At 40.0% G+C, this 27,008-nt stretch overlaps 1 protein-coding gene across 5 annotated transcripts in view; it reads left to right on the top strand.

Moving 5' to 3' along the window:
• The window catches only part of LOC122561732 (SHC-transforming protein 3-like), a 238,672-nt gene that overhangs the window by 156,185 nt on the left and 55,479 nt on the right, over positions 1-27,008 (top strand). For all 5 annotated transcript variants that reach the window (XM_043713837.1, XM_043713847.1, XM_043713828.1 and 2 more), the window contains 3 exons: positions 4,060-4,186; positions 18,995-19,178; positions 25,177-25,273. In XM_043713837.1, the coding sequence (XP_043569772.1) occupies positions 4,060-4,186; positions 18,995-19,178; positions 25,177-25,273 (408 nt within the window). The remainder of the gene's footprint in view (positions 1-4,059; positions 4,187-18,994; positions 19,179-25,176; positions 25,274-27,008) is intronic.

Here is a 27,008-nt window from a genome sequence, read left to right as displayed (position 1 = left end):
TTGTGGTGCAGGAGAATTGCCCATTAGAATCTTTAATTTCTTGGGCAATTTTTGGCCATCAGAAAATTGAGGTATTACCTTAACACCAGGTTTGAGCTTCTGTTTCAGTTCTCTCTACTGTGACTCTGACATTGTGTATGTCTGATGTTAATCCCATTACTCTGTACTTCTGTCATTTATGTCATACTCTAATTTATGAAGCAACTTTTGGCATTTCATTGAAGTATAGGTGCTATACAAATAGAAGTTATTAATAATAATAATAATCATCATATTTTATTCATGAAACATGTTTGCATCCTGCAGGCTGTATTGCAGTGTAAGTTAAGAAATTGGATTAAAAATGTGCAAACATATAACAGTCATAGCTTGATAAACATTGATAAACAAATTCTTCCGGTAGTAGGGAAGTGTGGAATGGAATATCAAATGAATAGTAAAATTGAGTTAAGGTTATATTAAAATTACATTTTATTGAGAACCCAAAGGATGGAAGGATCAGGCCTATATTCATGTCTCTCCATCCTTAATTTTGTCAATTGGCTGAGTTGCCTTGATTGTTCTGGTCATGACGGAGGTATCTAGATCTGAAATTGCATCAAGTATTTTCTGAACCGAGTCCAAATATTAACTTGTTGCTTTAATAATTTTACTATATAAGACATACAGAGAAAATCTTCCTTGCATAAATATGAACATATGGATACACTAATAGCTTGCAATATGGTATGTGCACCAAAAATAACAGAGGGAAGTCTTTTGGCTGATGTTAGGAAAGTTGCAAATTTAAGAAGGGATTGGTAACTTTGCAGCTTTTAACTTTTGTGCATTCCCTCTTGGAGAGTTGTGGCTGGAATGTACTCTCTGTTTGTAATATTAAGAAAACTTTGAATAAAAATAATTTACTACACTTTTCCTACAAGCACAAACATATTTTATTGTCAATAATCATGTATGATCCTGACATTCATGTAAGTGCTGAAATGGATTGAATTGCTGGGTTCCTTTTGAAAATGTTGATATCCAAGGTGATAAGAGATAGACAGAGTGAGGGCCCATATGTTTGCAAAGTACTTCCCCATTCACAACATAGCTATATGTTTATTTCACACTAAGCAATTACAGTCTCGCAATAACTACTTGAAGTAATCAATAATGCATGTTAAATGAATACATTTGATTTTAAACCGTAAGACATAGGAGCAGAAATTAGGCCATTCGGCCTATCGACACAGCTCCACTACTCAATCATGGCTGATATGTTTCTCAACCCCATTCTCCTGTTTTCTCCCCATAACTCCTAATCCCCTTGACAATCAAGAACCTATCTATCTATGTCATAAATATATTTGATGACCTGGCCTCCACAGCCTTCTGTGGCAGTGAATTCCATAGATTCACCATTCCTTGGCTGAAGAAGTTTCTCCTTATCACCGTTCTAAACGGTCTTTCCTTTCTTCTAAGGCTGTGCCCTCAGGTCCTAGTCTCTCCTACCAAGGGAAACATCTTACATCCACTCTGTCCAGGCCATTCAGTATTCTGTAAGTTTCTTTTAAATCCCCCCCTCATCATTCTAAACTCCAAGTCCTCAAATGTTCCTCATGTGTTAAGCTTTTCATTCCTGGGACCATTCTCGTGAACCTCCTTTGAACCCGATCCAGCGCCACTACATCCTTCCTGAGATATGGGGCCCAAAACTGTGCGCAATGCTCCAAATGTGGTCTGACCAGAGCCTTATAGAGCCTCAGAAGTACATCCCTGCTTTTATAGACGGGAGGTTTCCTGATGTAGGTTTCTGATGCTGCCTGACCTGCTGTGCTTTTCCAGCACCACACTATCGACTCTGATCTCCAGCATCTGTAGTCCTCACTCTCTCCTAGTTGATTTCAATTGTTCTCCCCAACCCCCCATTCCTGTTCTCTCAAAATAGATGCCACTGTTGTGTTTGCCTTCCTAACTACTGGATCAAGCTGCAAGTTTACCTTGAGAGAATCCTGGACTAGACCTCTCAAGTCTCTTTGCACTTTTTGTATTATTAATATCACTTGATGGCCAAGTCAACTAAAACAGGCACATGCAGGACTCAATCCCAGATGTGATTGCATATGTAGATGCATATGCATAGGTATATGTAGATGAAAGATTTCTTAAGTGTTAGAATAATTCAGAAAAAATACACTTTAGTAAAGGATAGTTCTCTGCCTTCCTTGAAGATTTATTTGGTAAACATTCCATGTGGAATAGCAGTAACCCATAAAGTTTAGAAACAGAACCAGTCCATTCTGCTCTTAGATTAGATTGATCTGTATGCTAGTTTTATTTACGTGCCTTTAATCGCTAATCCCTTGAAACCCTACGTAATAAAGTCTGTGTGCATTCACAGCCTTTTTGGAAGTGAATTCACGGTTGCACAAAATTTTGTGAAAAATACAGAAATGTAGAAAATAGGCCCATCGAGTCTGCTCCACCATTCCTAAGGATCACGGCTGATCATCCAAATCAATAACCTGTTCCTGTTTTATCCCCATATCCTCTGATTCCTTTCAGTTCAACTGCTATATCCAACTACTCCTTGAACTCATACAGTGTTTTGGCTTCAACAATGTTCTGTGGCAGTGAATTCCAAAGGCTCACCTCTCCTGATGAAGACATTCCTCTTCATCTCAGTTCTAAATGGTTCATCCCATATTGTTAGACTGTGACCCCTAGTTCTAAACTTCTCCACTATCAGGAACATTCTTCTTGCATATACTCTGACTAGTTATATTAGAATTATATAGATTTCTATGAGGTTGCCCCCTTATTCTTCTGAACTCCAATGTACGTAGTCCTCATTGATTCAACATCTCCTCATAGGTTAGTCTCACCATCTCAGGAAATCTTGAGTCTGGTAAACCATTGCTGCACTGCCTCTATGTATCTTTGCTTCTTGAATTCATTCCTGAAGAGAATTTCTGTCTTTGTTGGAGTAAACTTCAGGTGAGGGGCAATGCAAGTACTGAAAGCTGAGTCAGAGATGTCCCATCAGCTTTCTGCCCAACGACCAAGCTGTGATGGATTCAAATAAAAGAAACCCAGGCAAATTTCTTCTAACTGCTCTTCCAAGAACAGTTGAAAGTCATGACAAAACATATTTTGGCTCCCCAAGGAAACCTGACAGATGTGCTGCAGTAAGGAAAAAGCAGACAAAGGTATCATTCTGGCCAAAAGCAAGCTCCAGTAGGAGCACTTGATTCAACATGGATTTTTGTCTGTAGAATCTGTCAGTGCTATAATAATTTTTGCCAACTGACCTATGTCACCTTTTTGTGGAAATGTGATGTTTGGTGATTCTAATCACTACGCTACAGCAGCATTGCTTTTCATGCTGGTCTTAGCACCCACATCTGCTTCTATTGCAGTAACAACAAAAAAAACCCCATTTTAATATAGGTTCATGGCCATGCCAAAGTGGTTGGGGCCATTTCTATCATAATTCTTTACTGTATGAGACAGCATTGAAGGAATAAATTCAGAAATAACTAATTTATTGTTACTTTGCAAAGGTAATGAAGGGAATTTGACGTTGCATTAGAATTAGCACAAAAGGCTTTTGTGTCTTACAAAGCCTTTTCTGAAGCATGGCATATGGATTTTGAAGTAGCTTTGCTCCATTCTACCTTTCTTTACAGAACATAGTGTCAAGTTTGTCAAATTGCAGTTATAAAAGTAAAAAGGGTTGTCTACCTGCTACTTTCTCGAGAACAAAGCAAAATATTACAGGATGTTAACTTGTCTGTACCAGTGTGAAGCTATCTCCTCAATAATTATATTCTGGCCTTTTTTGAGGCTTATAAACCCTATTATGAATTATGCAATGCTCCCAATAATGTGCTGTGATTCAGTTATTTACAGGGAGAATTACAGTCAATTACTTTGGAGAATTTGGCACCTGGGAACATTACCTGCAATAGTCCAAAATTGCAATGGAAGAATATGTTTTATATTTGACTGCTGAAGTTTTTTTAACAAAATGTGCATTGATTGAAAGATGACAGCTCTCATTAAATGTTTTTAAAGCATGTCATATACTGGAATGCTGTGACGGGTTGGCTCAAGATGTTATCAGTACGATTGGCCAAGCTTTTGAACTTCGATTCAAGCAATATCTACAGTGTCCTACTAAGATATCTAGTATTCATAACAGGTGAGTACTGATAACATTGAGAATGGTTTTATTAACATGCAAGATATTTTAAAAGCAATTATAATTTTATTGTGTGTTTAGGCTGTAATATTGTATGTACTGAAGTAATATGGTTACTGAAGAGCAATAAAAGCAACTTGGGTGTACTGTCATTAAAGTTACACACTGTAGGACAATTATTCTGATGATTCTAATTATTTGATTTGATTTGATTTAATTATTATTGAAAAGTATTAAGGGTACTTATTGAACAAACGAAGCTTACAAAGTGAGTGATGTTGGTACCAGAGAATGAAACCCTTTCCATTTCAGGTAACACGATGATCATCTCAAATTTAATCAAACATTTGAGTTAAACAGCATATATAATGAGCAGAACATGCATACTACAGGTTACTTATCCTTGTTAAAAATGACCAACTTCTTGCCAGCACAATCACTCCCCTTTCAGGTACAGTAAAGCCAAATGCAGAGTAAAGTTGCCTGAGATCGATCTTGACAACATTCCTGGTGGCTTGGGAGAGACATATAGCTTGAAGGACTTTTGTTTCAGTTCACAGAAGCCCTGATTGAAGTTAGATTGTTTGTCCTGGAGAAAGGAGCCAGTTCAGAAAAGTTAAGAAATAGATTACCTTTGTGTAAAGTTTAAAGAATTGAAAGAAACAGTTAAGTCAAACCTATACCTGTGATAGAAAAGCATATTCTCTGATGTTTGAGTACTTTGATGTGATTCTTTTGGGATAGATGGGATTGTATTTTACTCTGTGTTACAAAATATTCTAAATGGATACAATAAATCTCCTTCCATATCCGATAGAAATTTACTGTATCCGTTGCACCCGATGTGGTCTCTGCTACATCAGGGAGACAGGATGCCAACTTGCGGATCGTTTCAGAGAATGTCTCTGGGTCACCCACAGCAACCAATTCCAATGCCCCGTGGCCGAACACTTTACCTCCTCCTCCCATTCCTTCAAAGATCTGCAAGGCAGCATACGTGTGGAGATGCAGAAGATGGAGGAGATACTAAATGAATATTTTGCATTAGTGTTTACTGTGGAGAAGGACATGGAAAATACAGAATGTGAGGAAATAGATGTCAACATCTTGAAAAATGTCCATATTACACAGGAGGGGGTGCTGGATGTCTTAAAATGCATAAAGGTGGATAAAGTCCAAGGACTTGATTAGGTATACCCTAGAACTCTGTGGGAAGCTAGGAAAGTGATTGCTGGGTCCCCTGATGAGATATTTGTATCATCGATCGTCACAGATGAGTTGCCAGAAAATTAGAGGTTGGCTAACTATTTAACAAAGGTAGTAAGGAAACACCAGGGAACTATAGACCATTGAGCCTGACATCGGTGGTGGGCAAGTTGTTGGAGGGAATCCTGAGGGACAGGGTTTACATTTGATTGGATAGGCAAGAACTGATAATGGATAGTCAACATGGCTTTGTGCATGGGAAATCATGTCTCACCAACTTGACTGAGTTTTTGAAGAAGTAACAAAGAAGATTGGTGAGGGCAGAAGATTGATGAGGGTGGATGTGACCTATATGGACTTCAGTAAAATGTTTGACAAGATTCCTCATGGTAGACTGGTTAGAAAGGTTAGATCTCATGGAATACAGGGAGAACTAGCTATTCAGATACAGAGCTGGCTCAAAGGTAGAAGACAGAGTGGCAGTGGAGGGTTGCTTTTCAGACTGGAGGCCTGTGACCAGTGGAGTGCCACAAGAATCGGTGCTGGTTCCACTACTTTTCATCATTTATATAAATGATTTGGATGTGAACATAGGAGATATAGTTAGTAAGTTTGCTGATGACTCCAAAATTGGAAGTGTAGTGGACAGCGAAGAAGGTTACCTCAGTACAACGGGATCTTGATCAGATGGGCCAATAGCTGAGGAGTAGCAGGTGGGGTTTAATTTAGATAAATGTGAAGTCCTGCATTTTGGAAAGGAAAATCAGGGCAGCACTTATACACTGAATGGTAAGGTCCTGGGGAGTGTTGCTGAACAAAGAGACCTTGGAGTGCAGGTCAATAGTTCCTTGAACATGGAGTCTCTGGTAGATAGTATAGTGAAGAAGGTGTTTAGTATGCTTTATAGATCAGAGTGTTGAGTATAGGAGTTGGGAGGTTGCAACTGTACAAGGCATTAGTTCAGCCACTTTTGGAATGTTGTGTGCAATTTTGGTCTCCCTCCTAGAGGAAGGATGTTGTGAAACTTGAAAGGTTTCAGAAAATATGTACAAGGATGTTGTCAGAGTTGAAGGGTTGAGCTATAGGGAAAGGCTGAATCGGCTGGGGCTGTTTTCCCTGGAGCGTTGGAGGCTGGGAAGTGACCTTATAGAGATTTATAAAATCTTGAGGGGCATGGATAAGGTAAATATACAAGGTCTTTCCCTTGTGTTGGGAGAGTCTAAATTAGGGGGCATAGATATAAGGTGAGAGGGAAAAGATCTCAAAGAGACCTAAGGGGCAATTTTTTCATGCAAATGGTAGTGCATATATGGAATGAGCTGCCTGAGGAAATGGTGGAGGCTGGTACAATTACAACATTTAAAAGGCACTCGAGATGGGTTTATGAATAGGAAGGGTTTAGAGGAATATGGGCCAAATGCAGACAAATGGGACTAGATTAACTTAGGATATCTGGTCGCCATGTGCAAGTTGGACCAAAGGGTCTGTATCCATGCTATACATCTCTATGACTCTAATCTGGGCAAATGTGAGATGCTGCACTTTGGGAGATCAAATCTTAAGGAAAAGTGTGCAGTTAATGGCAGGACCATGAACAGCATTGATGTCCATAGCTCCCTGAAAATGGCCACACAAGTAGATAGGGTGGTGAAGAAGACGTGTGATATGCTTGCCTTTATTAGTTGGGGAGCTGAGTACAAGAGTCAGGATGTCATGTTGCAGCTTTATAAGACCTTAGTTAGACTGCACTTTGAGTATTGCATTCACTTCTGGTTGCCAGATTACCGGAAGGATGTAGGGGCTTTGTAAAGTGTGCAAAAGAGGTTTACTAGGATGTTGCCTGGATTAGAGGGTATGAGGTATAAGGAGAGGCTAGAAAAACTTGAGTTTTCTCTGGAGCATCAGAGCCTGAGGGGAGACTTGATTGAAGTCTACAGAATTATAAAGTTAAAAATCACACAACACCAGGGTATAGTCCAACAGGTTTAATTGGAAGCACACTAGCTTTCGGAGCGACGCTCCTTCATCAGGTGATAGTGGAGAGCTCAATCCTAACACACAGAATTTATAGCAAAAATTTACAGTGTGATGTAACTGAAATTATACATTGAAAAATTGATTGTCTGTTAAGCCTTTCATCTGTTAGAATACATGATAGTTTCACGTCTTTCATGTGTAAATCACAAAACCTTTTTTTTAAAAAGTTGCATTCTTGGGTTAGCTGTTAACAATGGTGATAGCTAGACAATATGTTGAAGGTGTTGACCCCCTGTGTTCTCTGGAAAAGCGCAGCAGGTCAGGCAGCATCCAAGGAACAGGAGAATCGATGTTTCGGGCCTAAGCCCTTCTTCAGGAATGTCTGAAACGTCGATTCCCCTGTTCCTTGGATGCTGCCTGACCTGCTGTGCTTTTCCAGCAACACATTTTCAGCTCTGATCTCCAGCATCTGCAGTCCTCACTTTCTCCCCTGTGTTCTCTGTCTACACCATGTGTTCTCTGTCTACACCATGATGTCTAGATTGATTCTAATCTAAAAAGTGAGATAATGGAATTTTACATAAATTCATGCAGTTTTTGAGCTCATGAATGCACGCAGTTTTTAGCAAAGTACAATGTAACCCTGAAAGTACAAATTCACCCCACAAAATATATGTGTGCATGTGGGTTTTTGTTTGTCTGTGTGTTAGGATTGAGCCCTCCACTATCACCTGATGAAGGAGCGTCGCTCTGAAAGCTAGTGTGCTTCCAATATAACCTGGTATTGTGTGATTTTTAACTTTGTAAACCTCAGTCCAACACCGGCATCTCCAAATTATAAAATTATAGATAGAGTTGATGGTCAGAATCTTTTTCCCAGAGTTGAAATGTCAATTACTAGGGAGTATGCATTTAAGGTGAGAGGCATAAAGTTCAAAGGTGATGTGAGCAGCACGTTTTTTACACAGAGGGTGTTAGGAGTCTGGAACGGACTGCTAGGTAGTGGTGGAGGCAGATAAAATGTTCAGATAAACATTTGAAAATGCAAGGAATGGAGGGATATCGACCAAGGGCAGGCAGAAGGGATTAGATTAATTTGGCATCATGTTCGGCACAACATCATGATCCGTAGGGCCCAATCCTGTGCTATACATTTCAATGTTCTATGTTCTAAGGATAATGCAAAACTAGCCTTTACATCTAGAGGACTGGAGTAAAAGAATGCACAAGTTATGCTGGAGCTATGCAGAACTCTAGTTACTCCCATGTGGAGTACTGTGAGCAGATCTGGGCACCATGCCTCAGGCAGATATATTGACCTTGGAAGCACTAGCTTTCAGAGCACTGCTCCTTCATCATGTGGTTGTGGAGTATAATCTGGTGTTACAGATAAATGTTTGTTCATCAAAGCTATTAAGGTATATGGGCCAAAGGCAAGTGTAAGGAGTTATACTACAGATCAGCCCTGAATGGTCACTGAATGGTAGAACAGACTCAAGGGGCTAAATCGTCAACTCAGAAATATATATAAAAGCATAAAGCATTGTAGAAACTCAGGGCTGGTAGCCTCTGTGCAGAGAGGCACAGAGCTAACATTTTAAGTCTCATGTAATTCTTCTTTGGAACAGTCATTGGATTCAAAACTGTGGAGATATTGTTCCTCTCTCCACAAATGCTGCCAGATCTGTTGAGTTTCTCCTGTTTTTGTGCTTTCTGTTTTTATTTTAGACTTCCACCATCTGCAATATTTGATTTTTATCTCATCAGACTATCTGCTGTTTATCTCAGTGCTGTTTTGTGAGAGATTGCTGTGTGCAAATTTGCTGCCTGTAATACAATGAGGACTACACTAGAAAGTCATGAGCTGTAAAATGCTTTGAGATGTCATGTCCCATAAGGAGAAGCAACATTTCCACAACTATCTTGTTAAGTCCCCGAAGAATCTTGGATGTTTCAATAGTGATGCAAGACTACCTTTTGTCTGTGCGGTAGTAGAATGTAATTATGTTAATGGCTGAGTGTGGAGGGAAGTCTGGATCCATTAGAAGTGCCCTCAGGGGAGCTTCCAGATGTCAGCTGTTCAACCTCCACCATGAGGTATTGAATTTTGGGAGGACTAAGAAAACAAAATAATGATGACACGATGAATGTCAAGACCTTAGAAAATACAGAGAAACTGAGGAACCTTGATGCATATGTCTGTACATCGTTGAAGAGAGTTGGATATTTGGATTAACAGGCTAAGAAAATATATGGCATACTTGCCTTTATTAGTCAAGGCACTGAATACAAGAGGGAAGATGATATGTTGGAGCTTATGAAATGTATGCTCACCTACAGCTGGATTAATATGCTAGAGAGGGTGCAAAAAAGATTCACCAGAATGTTGCCTGGGCTGGAGTGTTTCAGCTTTGAAGAGAGACTAGATAGGTTGGGGTGTCTTTGTCTAAACTAAGAGGCTGGGAGGAGGGGGGTGGAATTTGATTGAAGTGTAGAAAATTATGAAGGGCATTAATAAGATAGATAGGAAGAACTATTTACTTTCAGAATGGAGTTCAACCCGGACAATGAAGTTCAACCTGGATATGGAGTTCAACCTGGATAAATGTGAGGTGATGCATTTTGGAAGGTCGAATTTGAAAGCTGAGTACAGGATTAAGGATAAGATTCTTGGTAGTGTGGAAGAACAGAGGGATCTTGGGGTGCAGGTACATAGATCCCTTAAAATGGCCACCCAAGTGGACAGGGTTGTTAAGAAAGCATATGGTTTTGGCTTTCATTAACATCAGGATTGAGTTTAATAGTCGTGAGATCTTGTTGCAGCTCGAAAAAACTTTGGATGGACCGCACTTGGAATACTGCGTCCAGTTCTGGTCGCCCTATTATAAGAAAGATGTGGATGCTTTGGAATGGATTCAGAGGAGGTTTACCAGGATGATGCCTGGACTGGAGGTCTTATCTTATGAAGAGAGGTTGACTGAGCTCGGACTTTTTTCATTGGAGAAAAGGAGGAGGAGAGGGGACCTAATTGAGGTATACAAGGTAATGAGAGGCATAGATAGAGTCGATAGCCAGAGACTATTTCCCAGGGCAGAAATGACTAACACGAGGGGTCATAGTTTTAAGCTGGTTGGAGGAAAGTATAGAGGGGATGTCAGAGGTGGGTTCTTTACACAGAGAGTTGTGAGAGCATGGAATGTGTTGCCAGCAGCAGTTGTGGGGGCAGGGTCATTGGGGACATTTAAGAGACTCCTCGACATACATATGGTCACAGAAATTTGAGGGTGCATACATGAGGATCAGTGGTTGGCACAACATCGTGGGCTGAAGGGCCTGTTCTGTGCTGTACTGTTCAATGTTCTATGTTGTAAAAGTAATCAGTAACCAGTGGGCATAAATTTAAAATAAGGGGTAAGAGGTTTAGTGGGAACTTGATGAAAATATTTTTCATCCAACGAGTTACTCGAATTATGCCTGAAAGGGTGGTAGAGGTGGAAAGCCTTGCAAACTTAAGAAGTATTTAGACGAACACTTGAAATGCCATAACATACAAGGCTCCAGGCCAGGTGCTGGGAAATTGGACTAAAGTAGATAAGTACTTGACAACTGGTGAGGATGTGATGGGCCGAAAGGTCACTTTATACTCTTTTAAACTTTAAATTAATGATATTAGTTAGGTAGCCCCTGCTTGTAACTCCACCACATTTTCACACAGTCTCAGATGACCCCAGAGTCCACTATCTGACTGGGACTCAGTGTCTGGATCAATTTCTGCAATCTGCCAACGTTCAGAACTCTGCTCTATCTCTTCCTCTTGCAGCTGCACAGTAATTATGAACTGCCGTCACCAATTTATGCATCCATCTGGCAACTACTAAACCCCCTGTTTTGGTTTGCACTCAGTTATTTCCTGATTTTTAAGTGATTCGAATCACTGCCAGATCCCTGGTAGTGGACACTGGACTTATTTAGGGAATGTGAAATGAAGAGGTGATAGGTGTTTCAGGGCAAAATAATCTCTGTGTTTATTTAAAATACAAAAACAAATGTAATGCTAGAAAAATAGGTAAATGCAATAAAACAGGAAATTGACACAATGAATTAGACGAACCTCGATGATCTCAACGACATGGGCAGGGAGTATTTTGTTTGGATAATTGAATGCCAGATAATCGAATGCTAGATTAAAGCAGTTTAGTCTAGTATCGGGACCTTGTGATTTTGTTCATATAATCTGAAATTTGGATAATCGAGGTTCCTCTGTATACTGAGAACGTTGTACCTTAAATTACACTATTTACGAGATTAACACTATTAGCAACTTATCCCACTGACACACGCATCAAACAACAGTTTAAATTAGAGTCTTTAATCATAATTCCTACCCTGGGGTCCCAATGCACTCTCATCACCTGCCTTCCCCTCCCTGCTAGTTAGGTTGGAACTTTGGGATCTTGGGAATTTAAGCTCACCACTGAGAAGCGTGGGTTTGAATTGTGCCTACCTGTCCCGGCCTGCTGTAGCCAGAGCCTGGATGAAGACTTTAGGCTGCATAAGCTTTTCAGTTTGGGTTGAGTCCACTGATACAGTAAGGTGCGTGTTGGATCTGTCAGGTAAGTACCTGGTTTTCTTTACTTTCTGTTAGTTTTGCAGGCCCTGTTTTCACTTCAGATTGTGTCTGAGAACTTGTTATGACGGTTGAGTCGGTGGTTTCTCAGAGTTGTCAGTCTTTGGTTCTGTTGGTTGTGGTCGGTTGCCATCAGTTCTCTTGGTTCGGAACAGGCCTGTGTCGAATAGCTCTTGTTTGGGAACTTATTTGTGCTGAAATTTGTTTGGCCTCTGTGGTCTTGGTTCGGAAGCTGTTCATGCAGAAGCATGTTGAAAAGGCTCCCTTAGGTGAGATTTTGAAGCTAATTGACTTTCTGATGGTTACAGTATGTGAGAATGGGTTTTGATTGAGGTTGAATGTCCAAAATCTCTGTAGGCCCTCTACTATCGGCACTGTGTAGCCTGAGGTATAAAAGGTGTCTTGGCCTAGTGTCTGTTGGTTTCGGTTGTCTGTTCTCTGAGAGAGGAGGTTATGTTGTGATTATAGGCTGAACAATAGTCCCAGACAGCAATCCCCTTACCCAGGCCTGGTTGTGTATTTCTTACACACTCATTCCAGCTTTCATTTTTGGTTTTAAAAGTTTTGCAAATTGCGGACTCTGTTCAAAATCTAGGGTTTTGTCCATATGTTTTAATATAGAGGATTTTTGCTTGATCTTACAACCAAAGTGTCAGCATTTACTACATTAGGCACATCAAGAAACTATGTGCTACTGCACCCTCTTCTATATCGGAGGTTGGATGTGGTCCATCCTCAGGCTAGTAGTTGGAATACTAGTTGGTTCTCTGTGTAGGAGACAGAAAGATAGAGATTAAGGTATTATCTATATCTTAGTGCTTGAGCGACAATACCATTCCAGATTGGCAACATTTCAAATTGATCTGTACAAGAATTTTCATTTCCCAAATTACACTATCCACACACTTTTGAATCACGAATACTTTTGGTTCTTAACGTCACAAATGAAATTAAGATTGCTCATTTGACTATGGTAGCCATTACACTCCCTCCCCTTGGGTCTGTTAGGTTTTGTCTCTGTCATTAGAACATACTATTCCCTTGGGACCTCACCACCCCATCACTTGTGGAGGTAAAGGCTCAATTCCAGCTGATAGCTCATGCACGTTTCCTTCTATGGGGATGAGGATAGACAGTTCTACCACTCTGCTTACCGACCAACTACTCTCTCTTGCATTGTGGAGCCATTTACCCTGTAAAAAAATTAGCTTTCTTTGATTATATGGAATGTCAGACGCACTCATCACTCTATCGTAATGAATTGTGATAACTCCACATATCTGCAGGTCATTAATGGGCAATGGCAGTGCTCCATCTAATGATCGACACCTCGCCCCTACCAATTGAACACCCATATCTGCCTTTAGACAATGTACATTACCAGCTGTGCATCCTTTCCCTTCAAAGCTCTGGGAATCAGCCAAAGCCATGCCCAGATGGCACCTTACCATTATATTCCATCTATGCCTACCTCCATGATGAAGCCTAACTTATTTGTGCAAATATCAGGACAGTGCCAGTTTCGTGCTCAGATATGCCAACCACCCAGTGCCATTCGCACTGCACCCACAGCAGCTAACTTCCCACATTGAATGTGGGCTGAGAACTCAGATGAAGGCCATTAATTGACCTTTTACTGCTTTAATACATGGGCTGGATTGATGATGGCAAGAATCAGCCGACCTCTTGCTTTAGGGTCCCCATCTGCCCAACACTAGGGCTCCGAAAATCGAGCCTCAACCCTAAGTGTCTCAGGGTGGGAGTAGAGGTAGTGCAGGTGGTAACTTTCTCAGAACCCAGGTCACAGGCAGATGAAGAATTGATTAAGCATCTAAATGGTATGCTCAATGATATTTTGTGTGCTTTCATTATATACATATTACTCGCATTTGTGGGTCATTGTCAGAGGTCATGAGTTGTCACTGGACAGTTCTAGTTACCTAAAGGCTTTTATCAGTTTGTTATATTGGCTGAAATGACCTGGTATCACTGCCTCCTGCTGAACTGAGACAACATTGCTGTTACCAAGGTACCAAGCATTAATCTGCATGTTGCATCAAATATGATCTGTAGCACCAACAATATAATCAATATGCAATCAAACTGTGTGACCAGTGTTTTCAACTTTGGTAACTCCTAAGGCATAAGCATATGAACATTGATATTGTGTGAAGAATGAAGATATTAGGAAGGAGGGAGATTTAGATGATCATTTTCAAAGTTTAGGTGACAGGTGAAAGCACAAGGGTACCAGTGGTAAGATAAGTGAGTTGGGTGATGTCCAAGGACCAGAGTTCAAAAAATGCAGAGGGCTTGCAGATTTATATGACTGGAGAATATTACAATGATGGATCAGAAATGTATTTGCATACAAGGATAAGACTTCTAAAGACTTCTAAATTAGAGCCATTAGGGGATTGAAAGCCAGTGTAGGTCAGTGAGGACAGGGTTGTTGATTGGGACTGATTTTTCAAATATTGGCAGTGATGATTTAGATGATCTGATGCTTACAGAGTGGAGAATTGGAGTAGTTGAATCTGGAGGTGACAAAGGTAGGGATGTCGGCTTTGACAGCAAATAGTATGTGGTAGCATTGGCGTGAAATATTGTTACAAAGATTAGAATAGGTTTTTAAGTGATTGAATCTTTTATTACTATACCATTATGTTAAAAGGAATTTATTGTCAGTGAAGTCATACTGAAACATCCAACTCAAACCATGGCTAGATTTACCAAGCTCCACAAGTTACATTTGTAGATCTTAACCTATCTATTTTAAATGAAAATTGCTGAAGTTTGGAACCCTTTGAGCTTTTTGAAGGACGGTAAAAAATCTGAGGCGATGAGTAAGGTTTATTTTGCTGACAAGAACATTGGGCAAGTGTGAAAGTTAGAACCAATATCAATTCTTTTTAAAAAAAAGTTGCAAAGAATCAGGAATCATTTGGTTGGTCAGTTATTGCAAAATTATTGGACTGCAATCTGTAGTAATCCTGGTTATAATGGTGGAAACAATATATTAGAGCAAAGAACAAAAAACAATACAGCTCAAGAACAGACCCTTCAGCCTTCCAAGCCTGCACCGCCACATTTTGCCCTTTCGTACTAAAACCATCATCACTTAAAGGATCTGTATCTCTCTATTTCCTTCCTTTTCATGTATTCATCCAGGTGCTTCTTGAATGCTACTATTGTGTCTGCTTCCACCACCTCCTCTGGCAACGCACTCCAGGCACTCACCACCATTGTGTGAAAAACTTGCCTTGCACATCTCTTTTAAACTCCCCCCCCCCCCCCCACCTCACACCTTGAACCTGTCTACCCTAGTAATTGAACTCTCCACCCTGGGGAAAAAAACACTCTTACTTTCCACTCTAGCCATGCCATGCACAATCTTATAAACTTCTATTAGGTCGCCCCTTAACCTCTTTGTTCCAATGAAAACAAATCTAGTTTATCCAACCTTGCTTCAATGCTAAAATCCCCCATACCAGGCAACGTCCTGGTAAACCTTTCCAGTATTATCCTCTCCAAAGAATCTACATCCTTTGGGTAGTGTGGTGACCAGAACTGTACGCAATATTCCAAGTGTGGCCTAGCTAAAGTTCTATAAAGCAGAAGCATAGCATGTCTATTCCTATACTCAATGCGCTTTCCAAAGAAGGCAAGCATGTCACAGGCCTTTTTTAATACCTAATCTACCTGCACTGTCACCTTCAGTGATCTGTGGATCTGCACATCCAGATCTTTCTCTATTAATACTCCTGAGAGTTCTGCCATTCACTATAATTTCCACCTATACTTGACCTTCCAAAATGCATCACCTCACATTTGTCTGGATTAAACACCATTTGCCATTTTTCTGTCCATGCCTCCAACTGATTTATATCCTGTTGTATCCTCTGATAATCGTCCTCACTATCCGCAACTCCACCAATCTTTGTATCGTCCACAAGCTTACTAATTAGACCAAACACATTTATGCAGACCATGAACAGCAGGGGTCTCAGCACTGATTCCAGTGGAACACCATTACTCTCAGCCCTCCATTTTGAAAAGCAATCTTCCACCACTACCCTCTGTCTCCTATGACTAAGCTAGTTCAGTATCCATCTAGCCATCTTACCCCGATACCGTGTGACTTCACCTTTTGTACCAGTCTGCCATGAGTATAAGATCAAAGTCTTCTTCAGTCCTATTTTATCCCATTACTTTCTGGTGACTAGAATGCTTGGACAATAAGTGGATAATAAGGCAAACATAATACAATCGATATCTATGTAATTATGATTTTCTATTATTTCAGACCACACTGCCAAATTTCAGTTATGACATGGCTAAAGACAAGTTTCTTTTTGTTTCAAATAGACCAAGTTTAAACTCCTGGGACTCACTAAGAAAATAAAGCCATAGTTTTGAACAAACAACATGAAATGTTACTGTACAAAGCCAGAAAAGTAATACAATCTACTATATATATGATGTGGAGGTGCTAGTGTTGGTTTGGGGTGGACAAAGTTAAAAATCACACAGCACCCGGTTATAGTCCAACAGGTTTATTTGGAAGCACTAGCTTTTGGACCGCTACTCCTTCATCAGGTAGCTGTGGAGCAGGCTCATAAAACACAGAATGTATAGCAAAAGATCACAGTGTCATGCAACTGGCACGATGTTTGAACAAATCTAGATTGCTGTTAAGTCTTTCATCTTAGAATGGGTTGCAGGTTTCAGTTCATTAGTATGTAAATCCCAGAACTTCTTTCAAGTCACATTAACTTAAAGTTTTATAGAAAAAGGTGACATGTCAGCTCAGACAATGCATTAAAGGTGTGAAGTTACAATCTGTCTGTATCCCAATCTTGAGATTAACAGCATTCTAGGTTTGTTCAATATATCGTATCAGTTTCATGACACTGTGATCTTTTGCTATCAATTCTATGTCTTATGATTCTAATCCATAGCTACCTGATGAAGGAGCGGTGCTCCGAAAGCTAGCACTTCCAAATAAACCTGGACCATAACCTGGTGCTGTGCCACGTTTTACTTATATATGTATAACTTATAATTTAACATCCAGAATTAACCTGAGCTAAATATGGATAATACACAAGTACGTTAACACCATCCACAACAAAGCAGCCTGCATGATTAGCACCAGATCCATATACATTTATTCCCTTCACCATTGACACACTCATCTGGACAAATGAAGATTATTTCACACAGTTGTGCCTTGTGCTTGGTCAACATTTGACGAGCTTTGGAAATTAGGAGGTGAATTATTCAGTGCAGGATTCCTAACACTGACTTTCAGTTGTAGCTACTGTATTTATGTGACTAGTTCAGTTTAACTTCTGGACAATGGTAACTCCTACGATGTGGATTGTGGGGGTACAATGGTAATTGTAATGCCACTGAATGCTAAGGGACAAAAACGAGTCTCTGTCTTGCTGAAGGTTGTCATTGCCTGACATTTGTGTGGCACAAATCAAATTATATGATTTTACAATACAGAAAGAGGTCATTTGACCCATTATGTCTGTATTGCAAATGTTGCTTTTCACTTGCTAACACACCTGGATATTGTCCAGATCTATGTGCATTTGAGTGTGGACCGCTTCATTATCTGATCATTGCATAATGGTCAGCAGTATTCACTAATCATCAGCAAACATTCACAGTTTTGAACTTATAATAGAATGAAGGTCATTAATGAAGCAGCTGAAGATGGTAGGGCCTAGGACATTATCTTGAAGAACTCCTACAGAGGTGCTCTGGAACTGAGATAACTAACCTTCAAAATGCACAGCCATCTTCCTTTGTGCTAGGTATGACTCCAACCAGTGGAGAGATTTCCCTCTGATTCCCATTGACTCCCGATTTGCTATGGATCCTTGATGTTACACTCAGTCAAATTTGGCATTGATGCCAAGTTTCTCCTCACCTGTAATTCAGCTGTTTTCTCCATATTTGAACCAAGGCTATAATGAGGTTAAGAGCCAGTAACATTGGTGGAACCCAAACTGGTTTTCAGTGAGCAAGTTATTGCTAAGCACGTGCTGCTTAAAAGAACAGTTGATGACACTTTCTATCACTTTGATGATGATCGAGAGTAGACTAATGAACAGGTTGGTGAGGGTGGGGTCATATATATTTTTCCCTCTTCTTGATTCCCTGACCACACCTCACAGACCCAGTTTATCAGCTATGTCTTTTAGGACTCAACCACCAAGTAAGCCATACTGACATTTTGTGTTTTCACTGAGTAGCTTTGCTTTCCAAGAGCATATTTTGGAAATGCACATAGAGTTCATGATGTGCAATTATTTAATTTGCATCAATAATATATACTACATTTGTTGGAGACAAATGAAAAGCAGTGTTGACATTTAATTCCTACCTATGATAGGTTATTTAATCTCTGAGAATTTTAGTTATGTAGAAAGACAGGAGGGGATAATGGTTCAGCAATAGCATTCTCATCTCTGAATCAACAGGTTTGGATTTTGGCCCCATTTCTGGCAACAGCAATCAGAGTACTGATACTGGATACTGGGTTTATGTCCAATAGGATTACTTGAGAGCAATGCGGCAAAACCCTATTTTATGGATACATAGGACTCTTTAGCCTTGGTTGCAACCCATCTGGAAGAAGGTACCCTGAAGTTCAAAAGTATGAGGAAGGCAATGGCAAGCCAACAAAATAGTTGCATTAAGATTTGGTTTCTACTGTGGTGAATGCAAATATCTAGTTATGAAATTCATCAACAAGAAAAATCATTGCCCATGGACAGAAAAAGCATAGCAATTTCCAAAAATCATTTATATAATTTTGACATCTCTCATATAACACTGTATTTTTTCAAGAATATGGTTTCAAGAACATTTAATTGAATATATATGATATAAAGCTTTAAATCATATAGTGAGATTTTCATTGAATACTCTTTATTTATACTGCGTGACACCAGTAACAACCATTTTCCAATCTCGTGCAGAATGCCAAATTTAGAAGAATCAATTTGGGCTGGAGAAGATGAAGAGTTTACAGAGCATCCTTATTATAACAGTATTCCTGGGAAAATCCCTCCTTCTGGTGGATTTATTGATGTCCGACTTAGAGAAACTCATCAGCTTGGGTTGAATCAGAGTCTGCCTGCACATTGTTTTGATATTACCCAGGTTGGTAAATTTTATGTGACTCACATTTCTCAATGTATTTTTATTAGCTTATATATTTTAAAGTATTAATTCCTTGAATCAAGTCTTAAAGGTAGACAATTGAATCTTGATGTTTTGCTTATTAACTATTCTAATTGTGATGAGATTGCTCCAAGCAATCACTGTGCTTTCTGTTCTAATGTAGCTTTCAAAATGCCAAACGTGAAAGCAAGTAGTACAGAAAATCTATATAAAGTACATTCATTTCTAGAGCTGTCACTAAAATGACCATTATTTCTGTTGATTAGAAATAGCTTTATTTATTCAGCATTGGCTTATTGTGTAATACAGTGCCCTATATACTTAGGGAGGATAATAACAAATTTTTCATTGATTGTCTGCAATGTGTTGGATTGTCTCAACCAGTTTAGCAATAAGATGCTAATGCTTACAGTGGTGTTCTATAGACTCCAACTATTCTTTTGTTTTATGCAAGTGACTTTTCTTCAGCTATGAGCCTAAATGGTGAGCAACAGTTGGCTAAACAGCAATGGGCATCACACCTGATGGCTCCAGAATCAGATTACTGAATTGGAATCTGAGAGTAGGATTTCCTTCTTCCTCTCTACAGTTAAGCTAAGTGCTATTGTAGCATCCTGCTCATTTTTGTTTGCATTTTATCAGGGGACACAGATTCACAGAATTGTTACACGATGTGTCTGCATCAGTTCTCCAAATTAACAGTTCAATCATATTATGAAGAGTAGTATTGAAACACTGGAGAACATGCAGAAAAGGAATTACAAGAATGTTACCAGAGTTGAGAATTTATACCTATCAGGAACATTTGCACATGTTAAGTCACTTTTCTCCGAGATCAGAAACCTGATTGGATCAATTAAAGTTTGAAGATTTCCAAGGTAGGAACAGGTTTTGTAGATAGCAGCATGTTCAAGAACTGTAAAGAAGCAAGGGAGGTTTGAGATAGGAGCAGTTTGCAAGATGGCAGAATCAAGCATTATTTTTGAGGAAGGGGGTGATATTGACATACTTAAGGGAAAGGGTGGCAGTGCCTAAAGAGAGACAGCACTTACAATATTAGCTAACTTGGGGTCTTGGAAGAGAAGTTAGCTGATCTGCAGTATAGAGAGAATAGGATGATTGTAACAGGAGATCAGTCTCTTGAAAAGATGAGCTTAGAGAGGATGTGAGGGGAGTCAAGTGAAACTAATGAAAGAAGCAAGAATCAGGCTGCCCTGGTGGGTAGTGGAAAGGAGGAAAATTGCAAAGGCAGTTCACCAGATATGCATCCCTTGGGCTCAAACCGGCATGGAAAAAGGCCATTCCAGGAGAAATGGCCAGGATGACAGAAAATGTCTTCCTGGGGACTAGGAAACCAAAAGTGAAGGCGCAGTCATCATTGAGTAAATCAGGAGCTGGATAACTATTGTGCTAAATGGAAAGCTACCATCTCGATGACTGAGGACTTGAGTGCAGTTGTGAATGAATCACAAGGTTGTTTCTTCCAGGAATAATAATGAAGGAGCTATAGAGTAAAAGATTCAGAGCATAGAAATGCTATGCGGGTGGTGAATAATTTAAGAAGTATTTAGATTAGATTCCCTACAGTATGGAAACAAGCTGTTCAGCCCAACAAGTCCACACTGACCCTCCAAAGAGTAACCCCCTCCCGATCCATTCCCCTACTTTACATTTACCCCTGACTAATGCACCTAACACTATGGGCAATTTAACATTTCCTATTCACCTAGCATGCACTGTGGGAGGAAACCGGAGCACTTGGGGGAAACCCATGCAGACACTGGGAGAATGCACAAACTCCACACAGACAGTCCTCTGAGACTGGAATCAAACCCAGGTCCCTGGCACTGTGAGGCTGCAGTGCTAACCACTGAGCCACCGTTCTGCCCATGTGATCTTATCTGTCAGTGAAACTATGCAGGCAATGAGACTAGGTGAGGTGGAAAGCTGAAAGGGGTGGCTGTGAATATGTGTTGAGGAACTTATCAAGGAGATTTTTATGGAGGATAATTATTTGTTGAATCATTTAATAATTTATTGCACATCATTTAATTGACTTGCCTATTGTCCTTGTCGCCTTAGGGAATTGCAGGTTAGGGAGGAGTAGTCAAAGTATCCTTGGTGAGTTGCTATAGAGCATCTTGTAGATAATACACCATGTTGAAATGGTGCTCCAGTTATGGGGAAATTAAATATTTAAGGTGGTGGGTGGGGTGCCAAACAGATGGTTTGCTTCATCCTGGATAGTGTTCAACTTCTCGAGTGTTGTTAGACCCACATCATCCAGGCAAGTGAGGACTACTCCATCACACTCATGAGTCATGCCCTGTAGATGGTGTTCAGACTGTGGGGGGCCGAGCAATGAGGTACTTGTTGTGGTGTTCCCAGTCTCTGGCCTGCTAGTATAGCTACAACATTTATATGGCTGATCCATTTCCTGTTTAACACTAAGCCTTAAGAAGTTAATAGTGGAATAATTCAGTGATAGTAATGACATTGACTCAAAGGGAGATTGCTAGCTTCTCTCTTGTCATAGATGGTTATTGCTTAGCATTGTGTGATTTCTACTTCTCTTCCCAAGCCTAACTACTGTCCTTTTATTGCTGCTTGTGGAGACAATCTGTAGATTTGCAAATGCAGTTGAATACTCAGAAATATTACCATTTTTGGCAATGTGATCAATCAAACATCATTGATGAAGCAATTGAAGTAAGGTTGACCTCGGATACACTGAGGAATTACTGCAAGAATATTCTGGTACTGAGATGTAGTCATTGACAACCACAGCCATCTTTCTTTTTTCAAGTTGTGACTCCTGTCAACAGAAATTGGTGTTTAATTTTAAAAAGGATCTTCAATGCTGCACTTGATAAAAAGTTGCCTTGATTTCAGGAGGATTCACTCTCACTTCACCTCTGGAAGTCAGCTCCTTTGTCCATATTTGGACCAAGGCTATGATGAGGTCTTGACCAGAGTGGGTCTAGGGAAGAATTAATTGGAACAAAACTAGAGGCATCAACTCAGATTTAAATAAAGAATAGTTGATTTGGTCATAAAAACACAAGACATATGGCAGGACAGATGATGAGTTACAAGCATAGTACGTGGGCACTGGTGTACACCAGTGCGATCCACAGTGACCATATATGCACTAAGTGTTTTTGGCTTGAGAAACTTTAGTTAAGATTGAATAAGCTATGGACAGTATAATGCCTCAAGGAGGGGTAAGTTGCCGAGAGATTTTGTTCTAAAAGAGAATTGTAACTCTTGGCCTAGAGTATTCTTACATGGCCCGTGGTCGGTACAAGCGAGTGTGACTGTAAGTGAAGTTGTGTGGGGATTAAAAAGGTAGACTTTCAAACTTTACAATTAACCAATGGCTTTGTTGTTCTTAGAGTCAGAGATGTACAGCATGGAAACAGACCCTTCGGTCCAACCCGTCCATGCCAACCAGATACCCAACCCAATCTAGTCCCACCTGCCATCACCCGGCCCATATTCCTCCAAACCCTTCCTATTCATATACCAATCCAAATGCCTTTTAAATGTGGCAATTGTACCAGCCTCCACCACTTCCTGTGGCAGCTCATTCCATACATCTTTTCTGAACCCCTTCAAGTTTCACAACATCTTTCCAATAGGAAGGAGACCAGAATTGCATGCAATATTCCAACAGTGGCCTAACCAATGTCCTCTACAGCCTCAACATGACCTCCCAACTCCTATACTCAGTACTCTGACCAACAGAACAAAGCATACCAAATGCCTTCTTCACTACCCTTATCTACCTGTGACTCCACTTTCAAGGAGCTATGAACCTGCACTCCAAGGTCTCTTTTTTTCAGCAACACTCCCTAGGACCTTACAATTAAGTGTATAAGTCCTGCTAAGATTATGGTTTGTCTGAATGAAAATGAGGGCTGCAAGGTGGATGATTTTGTAACATGGTGCAGAGAGTAATTTAAGTTGGACAAGATAATAGATGTGATAAATGTAGTGGTAGTAGAAGATAATATAATTTGGGAATAGGCACAATTTTCTGCAGCTGAGAGTATTAATCCAGAAAACTATGTTGCTTGTCCAGTGGCAGCATTTGGGACATCTATTTGTAGTTAGAGAAGAACTTGCAGTGAAACAAGGAGGATCGAATTAGTGTGCTTTATGTGGCTATCTGTCAAGGGAGTATGTGCAGCTACGAGGGATATAGAGTCATAGAGTCACACAGCCTGCATTTGGCCCATATCATTCTAAACCATTCCTATTCATATAGCTGTCCAAATGTCTTTTAAATGTTGGAATTACACCTGCATCTAGCACATTTCATTCAACACACAAACCACCCTCTGTGTGAAACAATTATCCCTCAGCTCCCTTTTAAATCATTCTATTCTCATCTTTAAATTATGCCCCCTACTTTTGAACTTTCCTACCTTAAGGAAAAGACCTTTGCTATTCACTGTATCTATGCCAGTCATGATTTTATAAAGCTCTATAAGGCCACCCCTTAATCTCTTCCACTCCAGGGAAAGAACTACCAGCCTATCCAGCTTCTCCTTACAACTCAAACCCTCCAATTTCGCTACCACCCTTCTAAATCGTTTGTGTACCCTTTCCAATTTAATAACATCTTTCTCATAGCAGGGTGACCCAAACTATGCACAGTACTCCAAAAGTGGCCTCACTAATGTACAACCTCAACAAGACATCCCAACTCCTATAGGCAAAAGTGAGTACTGCAGATGATGGAGATTAGCGTCAGGAGTGTAGTGCTTGAAAAGCACAGTAGGTCAGGCAGCATCTGAGGAGCAGGAAAATTGACATTTTGGGCAAAAGCCCTTCATTCCTGATGGAGGGCTTATGCCTGAAACGTCGATTTTTCCAGCTCCTCGGATGCTGCCTGACTTGCTGTGCATTTCCAGCACTATACTCTTGACTCTCATCCCAAGTCCTATGCTCAAAGGTTTGAGCAACAAAAGCAAGCATGCTACATGCCTTCTTAATGGCCCTGTCTACCTGTGTTGCAACTTTCAATGAACTATGGGCCTGAACCCCTCGGTGTCTCACTCCCCAGCGCCCTACCATTAACTGTGTAAGTCCTTGTTGATCTGACTGAAATACAATGCTTTGCATTTATCCAAAATAAACTTGATTTGCCATTTCTCAGCCCATTGGCCCAGATAAAGATCCTGTTGTACTCTGAGATAAATGTCTTCACTGTCTACTTTACCACCAATTTTGGTGGCATCCGCAAACTTACCAACCATGCTTCCTATGTTCTCATCTAAATTGTTTATATAAATGACAACAACAGCGGACCCAGAACTGATCCCTGCAGAACACCACTGGTCATAGGTCTGAAAAACAGCTCTCCACCACCACCCTCTGATATTTACTAAAATATAAAACCAGAGAGATGATAATCTCTCTAGATCACTACCCAGGCCACAAGCAAATTGACATAGAATAAAATTAGAGATTTTAATGCATGATTTAAAGACTGTCATAATAGAAAAGGATTTTGATTCATAGGGCACTAGCACCAGTACTGGGGAAAGTACCACTGTACCAGTGGCATGGTCTTCACCTGGACAGTGTTGAGACTAGTGTTCTGGTGAGTCACATAAAAGGACAGTACTGGAGGCTTTGAACTAAATAGTGGAAATGAGGGATCATGTAAGGAGAAATGTGGTCATTTAAAGAGGAAGAACAAGGCCACAGAGCAGCACTGATAATTTGCATAAAATATTGATACTACATTCACCCATTGCTACAAAATCCTTTGGCATTTTTATTACCATTGATTGAAAAATAAACAGTTAAGTATAATCAACATCTGCATGAGACTCAAGTTGGGGAAGAAAAAGAGCGGATATCATTCCAAAGAAAGAAATGTTTGTATTCTTTTACTTTTTCTTACTCTGTGTTGTTTTAGGCATGGAACCCTTTAGTGTTGAACAATTTTACTTTGTTACTGTAGCCAGTGTTAGCCATTGGACAAGATCAAAGCTACTATCAAGGGCCAGATCTGGGCGAAAACCACAGTGAAGACCGGAGACAAGCGCTCGGCAGATATGGTAAATAAATAACCTTTTGAGAAATACCTGTCTTTGAAACAGTAGGAAAATTCACAGGAGAAACTGTGTAAAGTGAATGAGATTTGAGGGATCCTCCATGAATGTGGTCAATAGAGGGCACTGTGTCAGATTTTTATTCATTAAATAGATTGTTTATATAATACCATGGAAGAGTTCTAAATATCATTTGAAAAAAAAACACAACCATGTAAATTATTTTGAAAATGTATTGTGCAACACAGAGAATGACATAATCAGTAGAAACAGCATACCTGCCTCTTCTGAGTACATTTTTTCCACAGAAAAAGAAAATTGCTGAACACTTTTTTTTAAGTGAAATGATGACATTTCACAATTTAGTATTCCTGATCCATGTCAATAAATAATACAAAAACACAGAGGGCAACACAACCAAAATCATTCCATTTAGCGTGTCTGTGCTGGCTCTTTACTGTAATAATTCAAAACTAATCTCATGACCTAGTGGCAGCAGTGTGTACCATCTATAAGATGTACTGTAACAACTCATCAGATTTTCCCAATATAAGATGGAGTTAAAACTTTCTTTAAATTGTGTTTCCTGTTTGTACTGGGCTGTAAGCTTGTCATCTGCTGAAAATGGATGTGAGGAAACATTTTGCAAAATTAACTTGTGACAATTTAATAGACTTCAGGCAAAATTCTTGCTGCCACTAATTGTACAGAATGCTACATGCAGTCAACATTTCCAGTACTGTTCATTTGTTGTAATAAATTGGCACCAACTTGACACAGGCATAGCAAAGACATTGAAGCCTATTGTTTCCAGCTGTCCAACTCCATCAACAGAGTCTTAGAATCAACCATGTCTGTTATTGGTGTTGTGGTACAAATAGCAGAAACTCAATGTCATACTGCTGTGGTGGAAGTTCAGATTGGGGTACTGAAATGTTCTGATTGTGTGTATGATAGATATTCATTCACATCTTTGGTAAGTAAATGTTCTACCCTTCACAGATAATGCAAATGTGGGTAATTTGCCATAGTGTTAAAGGTTTAGATGGAGAGGAATTTCTTAAGTGTGTGCAAGAGAGTTTTCTGATTCAGTATGTGTATGTACCTACTAGAGAAGGTGCAAAACTTGACCTACTCTTGGGAAATAAGGCAGGGCAGATGACTGAGGTGTCAGTGGGGGAGCACTTTGGGGCCAGCGACCAAAAGTCTATTCGTTTTAAAATAGTGATGGAAAAGGATAGACCAGATCTAAAAGTTGAAGTTCTAAATTGGAGAAAGGGAAATTTTGATGGTATTAGGCAAGAACTTACGAAAGCTGATTGGAGGCAGATGTTCGCAGGTAAAGGGACGGCTGGAAAATGGGAAGCGTTCAGAAATGAGATAACGAGAGTGCAGAGAAAGTATATTCCTGTCAGGGTGAAAGGGAAGGCCGGTAGGTATAGGGAATGCTGGATAACAAAAGATATTGAGGGTTTGGTTAAGAAAAAGAAGGAAGCATATGTCAGGTATAGACAGGATAGATCGAGTGAATCCTTAGAAGAGTATAAAGAAAGTAGGAGTATACTTAAGAGGGAAATCAGGAGGGCAAAACGGGGACATGAGATAGCTTTGGCAAATAGAATTAAGGAGAATCCAAAGGGTTTTTACAAATATATTAAGGACAAAAGGGTAACTAGGGAGAGAATAGGGCCCCTCAAAGATCAGCAAGGCGGCCTTTGTGTGGAGCCACAGAAAATGGGGG

The sequence above is a fragment of the Chiloscyllium plagiosum genome, chromosome 2 (genome assembly GCF_004010195.1).
Source record: "Chiloscyllium plagiosum isolate BGI_BamShark_2017 chromosome 2, ASM401019v2, whole genome shotgun sequence".
NCBI classification, from domain to species: Eukaryota; Metazoa; Chordata; class Chondrichthyes; order Orectolobiformes; family Hemiscylliidae; genus Chiloscyllium; species Chiloscyllium plagiosum.
Note: the sequence above shows the minus strand (reverse complement) of the source record. Positions and strands in the feature narration are given on the sequence as shown.